This window comes from Mya arenaria, chromosome 13 (genome assembly GCF_026914265.1).
Source record: "Mya arenaria isolate MELC-2E11 chromosome 13, ASM2691426v1".
Taxonomy (NCBI): Eukaryota; Metazoa; Mollusca; class Bivalvia; order Myida; family Myidae; genus Mya; species Mya arenaria.
Genome location: NC_069134.1, coordinates 21,076,475 through 21,082,470, shown reverse-complemented (window position 1 = coordinate 21,082,470; position 5,996 = coordinate 21,076,475). Strand labels below are relative to the sequence as shown.

The 5,996-nt window shown below is 34.2% G+C and overlaps 1 protein-coding gene across 1 annotated transcript; it reads left to right on the top strand.

The window, feature by feature from the left end:
- The first annotated feature begins 761 nt into the window (after positions 1 to 761).
- On the top strand, positions 762 to 4,887 carry LOC128213147 (uncharacterized). Its single transcript, XM_052918689.1, has 4 exons — positions 762 to 903; positions 2,160 to 2,359; positions 3,699 to 3,816; positions 4,810 to 4,887. Exons 1-4 carry the CDS (start codon positions 849 to 851, stop codon positions 4,830 to 4,832), a joined length of 396 nt encoding a protein of 131 aa, XP_052774649.1. The 5' UTR covers positions 762 to 848; the 3' UTR covers positions 4,833 to 4,887.
- Positions 4,888 to 5,996: the final 1,109 nt, after the last annotated feature.

Sequence of the window (5,996 nt, the reverse complement as noted above, 5' to 3'; positions counted from 1 at the left end):
TTTGAGCCGGAGCTTATAATAACAAAATGATATACCATGTCCGGGGTGAGGTGAAAGTGAAAGTTGTGGTCTGTTTTTGATTGATTGTGTTGTCTAGAACGCCAGCACGTATTACCATTCCGAAAGCTTTCACATGATCTTGTTGTATGACTAATTAGTTTAATTATAAAAAACATTAAATTAAAATAGCACTTTAGGAGAAAAGCGGACTACAGTCGAACCCCGTTGGCTCGAAGTCCCAGGGACCGGCAAAAATACCTCGAACAAATTCGAGCCAAGCGGGAATGCTTACCTTCAATATTAAGAAATCGGTCCTTTACACGAGGAACTCGAGCCAAGCGAGTTCGAGTCAACGGGGTACGACTGTAAACCACGGCACAACAAGAAATATGAAAGGCAACGAGTGCGTAGTCGTAACAAACCCTTCGAAATAAACTTACACATTTTTACAGCTGAATATGGATGACGATATCGTTGTTATTATGCATGCATGCTTAAATTTTATTTGCAAATAAGCAATCACTTGAGGAAGTTGTCATCATATATTTTAATCATTTGTTTAAAATTTGACTTTGTCTATATACTATACTCTAATACTTCAACAAATCTGTAGCGAGTCGGAATACTGGGTACTTACTTCCGTCCGACCGTCTGATTTATTTAACGCTGCTTTGTCAAACAAATCACTTGTTGCACATTTCCTGACGTTACTGATGTTCTGACATTGTCATAAATCTGGTTTCATGACATACGCACTATGCATAACGTGGCCGCTACTACTTAAAAACGAAGAGAAACACCGAGCTGATTTTTATTTAACACAGACTTGGCAAACGGCGGAATAGAAAATGATTGTGCTAAGATTTCTAGCAATACTGTTTTCGTTAGGATGTTTGGCCTCAGGTAATATTTTATTACATTTATTTATGGAGTTCTTAATAATTTCTTGATGATATTTGGACATTTTCTCCTTATTTGCGTAACATATTTGTTTGTTAGAAATAATAATAATAATAATAATAATAATAATAATAATAATAATAATAATAATAATAATAATAATAATAATAATTAAAAAAATATAACATTAATAATAATATTAAATAATCGTATAATTTATGACCGTAGATAAATTAATAAATATTATAATTATCAAGGGAGGGAACGTGTTATCATTTCCGTTGGTTCAGTTGTCGGCCTTTCTTTATTTGGCGCCTTTCTCACCTGTTCTTTAGTTTTAATCCGGTTCGGACGTTATGGCCTATTATTTCGGCCAAGTTAAATTTATATTTTACATTTGTTTTTCCTGACTGAATAATTATATATAAATGGTCTGTCAGATGTGGATAATACATAATACCCAACACTCCTATAACCTAAGTCCAAAGTTTGCTAATCGTTTAGAAAGCTTTAGAAAAAAAAAAAAAAAAAAAAAAAAAAAAAACCCAATAAAATATAAATAAGTCATTTATTGTTTTTGGTGAGTGGTTAAGCGATTCGCGCATGCGCGCTGGCTAGTATATAGAGCTATGTCAATAATACACATCCTAATAATTGATGAACTGCCGTAGAATAAGGAGAAAACAACATTTATTATGTACATGCATTCATATTCAGATAAACAAAGCTTAAGAACTCTTCTCTTGAAAACGATATTTAAACAAATAATATTTTTTTAGGGATTTTACAACCATCTTCATATAGACGTTCAGTCGCTTATATATACTTGAAAAAAGACACCACTTACCTTGACAATAAACTTCAGTGAACTTGGGTCAATTATAAGTTATTTGTGTTTCTTTACAGTAAAATATTCAAGCATGCATGACATTAAAAACAAAACGATACAGAAATATTTACGTATCAAACCTAATATCAAAAAAGTAGTTAAGAGATAAAGACAAACTACTACATTAGTATTTGAGAAGCTTCTTAATGGAGCTCTCTTGCCTATATGTTTTTCTTTTATTTCGAGAAGAAAAACAAACGCTACTAACCAGAATTAAACATTGATTTATCTGATTTACAATAACCAGTATATCGCGTTAAACATGGTACAGAGTGTTCCATTGTTTTATAATTACCGACCCCTGACTTAGATAATTGACAAAAAATGAATGGTATGTTTGTAAATGTCTGCGGCTTTCACCATACCCCAGGTTCTACCACCACGGCGCCGACGACAGAGCACCCATGCGTGGATGTGCATATATGGATATGGGACGGCTCCCGTGACTGCAAGTACCTGACCGCCTTGTACCCTGATGACTCCCTCTATAGAATCTACGAACAGCGGGTGTATTTTTGTACGAGAGCCCTCACGCGCTGCTGCGCCTCGTGCAAGATTGTCAATGCAGAGGTAGGGTACATGTGCATTAGTTGCGAAATGAAAATAATTAGGGTCGTGTTTTGATATTTACTATTCTTTATAAGTTTAGCCAGTATTAATCTTAATACAACGGTAGAGTGAACGAGGTTGTACTGCACAAACCTGTGATGTTTCTTCCGATTGAAAGTTCCTTTGAAGCCAAAATGTGCATCTGTTGAAATAAAGTTCTTACGAAAGAAATCGTTGACCTGCATCTTGGCTCTAGCTCATATCATGAATAACTTCAAGAAGGCGTCCATACAAGAATTAAAGATATGCAACTGAATGGACGTAGAAGGAAATTTTATAATTAACAAAGAATGAATATCAGAACATTACTTTTTGTCCAAATTAATGCTTCGGATAATGGTTCGTTCATGTTCATATGATTATAGATTAGTTTCGTAAACTTTGTTGTAAGTAAGTGCCTGAACGGATCAATGGCCTTTTTGTTAAACAAAACGCTATTACTGAAATGAACACTAACCGTGCCAGTGTAATTGTGGGAAAATCACATAGAAGAGCGAAATCCAAATCTGACAATTGAGTTGTGACCTTCAAGGCTTTTTTATTGTAAATTTATATATGCGTATTCAATTTGCATTGGTATTCTTTAATGTATACTTACCCTTTTGAACACAAATGATTATTTGAACGTTATTTGCTAGAAATTAATGTAGCGCAGTAGGCGACTTGTCAAGCTTTGAAGTTGAAGGCGCTGGGCTTGACATCGTTTGGAGTAACTTGTTGTTTTATGTTTTTGGTTCACTTATAAATTAAGAACAACGAGTATTGTACATTCTGAATCACCCCTTAAAATCACATTGTTTTATTAAATCATTTTTCTTGTTCTTTATTACTTTTTAAATTGCATGTTCACTTAACAATGAAGTTTCACCAATGTTTATCTTGAACAATAAATGTCAAATATGCATAGTGAACTAAAACATTTTAGCTCGAACTATCTCTTGACAACTGGTTTTTCATGTACATCGACAACGGCAGATTAGATATATCCTGTTCACGTAAATGGAAGCTTTCTTTATAAAAAATAGTGAAAGATACTAGGCACTAACTTAAAGCAGTAAGTTACGTATTTGTAGTCGAACGTTTTCTAGTGACCTTTTCTGTCTTAAATGGAAAGGAACTTTCGTTTAAGAATATATTTGTTTATGAATAATTGAAATGCAAGACATGACATTTGATGCTAATTAGGATGGAGATGAGTTTAGGCTTAAGAAACGTCTGAAAATATAGCTTGTTTTTTTGAAAGACAAAGGTCGAGTTAATGTATATTTTATATCTGCAATTATGAGCAAAACAATTGCAGGCTAACAGCACGACAACAGGTGCTACAACGACAACAGGTGCTACCACAATAGCAGGCGTTACCACCACATCAGTCGTAACCACGACAACGAGCGCTACCACGACAACAACACCTACAGGTAAGTTTGATAAGATTAATTACATTTCTTTTGATACCTTTAATTTTAGTTTGATTTGAAGTTGTGTTCGTTTTGATGAGGGTTGATGAATGGTTAAGCATACACATTAATGTACTGATCGGTGTATTATTCCGACTGTTACATAAAGATTAACAAACAAGATCGAAATTAATTGTCATTTAACTCGTGGAAACAGTTTTGGATTGCGCAATATTCTGTTTGACTTTCGCAACATTTATTACATGTAAAATTATGACAACCATTGCCAGTCAGTGTGGTATATTTATTGCAACAGTAACCTCCATATTATCTACACTTTCTAATTGGCTCATGGGTATGAATGTCAATGTGATGATACTAAAAAAAGTTTTCCTGAACATCCATTATTTTTTGTGGCCAACAACTTTTCCCGTCATTAATTTCTTATTTAAGTTTGCCATTAATAACTCATCTAATAAACCGCCATAGGTTCTAGGCTACAACAACGTATAGGCTTGTCTCTGTAGTTTTCATAAAAAAACACCCTGAAAAGTAAAATCATTGAAATATTTTCAATTTTAATCCATTGCATCACTTACTATCAGGGTCGTAGTTTGCCCTCTATTCATGTGGATTCATAATTGTGCTACGGTGGTCAGGGGGCAAGCCCCCTCGAAATTTTTTGACAACTATGGTGCAATCAGGTATATTCTGTGCGTTCTGAGGTGCTTTATTTACTACTGGGAAAAGATTTAGGATCAGGTAGTTAAGTACGCATACTGCAATTTTGGCTGCTTATAATTTTTTTGTCAGAATCATGTGGTTTCAGCCGCGGACTTGCGTCAAGGCATCTACTCGCCTGCTTTCTGTCCTCTCTAAGATAAAACTTTGAACTGCAAATACATTTGATTTTGCTACGAGGCGGATACCGGTTACTCTAGCATCATATAGCCATAAATAAACGGCATCACCTGAATTGTTTCAGTAGGAATGACTTTGTGAATTTATTTGCAGGTGACTCGGAAGAAGACGACTAAAGAACTAGAAGAAGTGATATTTCCTTTATATTATAATTATGATAATAAAAAAGCAAACTCTTATATTTGGATAAGTTCATAGACTTGACAAAATATTTAAGATTAGTCCATATACATAGCCGCCATGTTCTTGGTCCAGGTTTGTATACAGCGAGTCCCATAGGCCGGTGTATAACAATTACCGAATAATGTCCCGTGCTCGAATGAAAAATAGGGTGCAAGCAAGAGTTCGCTCCGCCATTTACAGGATCCTTTTGCAGAATTAGATTTTTTCTTGTAATTCAAATAAATGAAGGCGCCGATTTCGCGGGCTAAAACATTTATTGTTAAATCTTTCACTCGAAGTCATACGATACAAATCAACGCGAGTATTAATCTTCAATCTGAATATCTTTTCTGAAATTCAGATTAGTTTAAACTTATATGAATTTATTCAAAAAAGCCTGTATGTAATAATCCAACTATACATCTTGATCCTAAACGTGTTAAATAATGATTCAAGTTCTCATGTTTTTACCTAGCTGTGGCAGGCAAAGGCTATAACTCATGGTTAAGAAAATAAGAATTAATGCATCGCCGCGATCGAAGGGATGCCCTTAAAAATGCAACACAATTATGGTGCCGAGAATCAGATTCCTTTTATCTCAATGCTTTTTCCAAACAAAAGTAACAAAACACCCTACATGTTCACCTGTTCCACTGATTAACGGAACACCACAAAACAATTGCACTTCCGGCACAGAATTCATTGCAGAAATGACGTACCCGGATGGGGAAACAAACATATACCCGATTTGTTATATTCAGTTTGAAAACAGAATAAATTATGAGATTAACTTCTGTAAGAAAAAAATATATAGTCTCAATACACAAAAATGGCAATTTAAATGAAGTTGGATTTTTTTAAGGAATCACATTATTAAGTGATATGGGGAAAACTACATGTATTCACAAATATAATTAATAGTCGTTTTTCAACTTGGGCCGAATATTACCATGTATATATCGAGGAATAAGCTGGATTCAGAGCTAATATGAGTACCGTTCATAGCATTTTCGTATTACAAAATATAATTAACCATGTTCCTAATGAAAACAAGCATAGTTTTGTGTTTTTGTTGATTTTACCAAAGCGTTTGACTATATAGTACGAGACGATATGAG

Excerpts from the sequence above, each read along its gene's own strand:
- LOC128213147 (XM_052918689.1), top strand. The coding sequence starts at position 849 with ATGATTGTGCTAAGATTTCTAGCAATACTGTTTTCGTTAGGATGTTTG. Across the intron at positions 2,360-3,698 it reads GCAAGATTGTCAATGCAGAG|GCTAACAGCACGACAACAGG; the intron begins GTAGGGTACATG and ends AAACAATTGCAG. Across the intron at positions 3,817-4,809 it reads CACGACAACAACACCTACAG|GTGACTCGGAAGAAGACGAC; the intron begins GTAAGTTTGATA and ends ATTTATTTGCAG.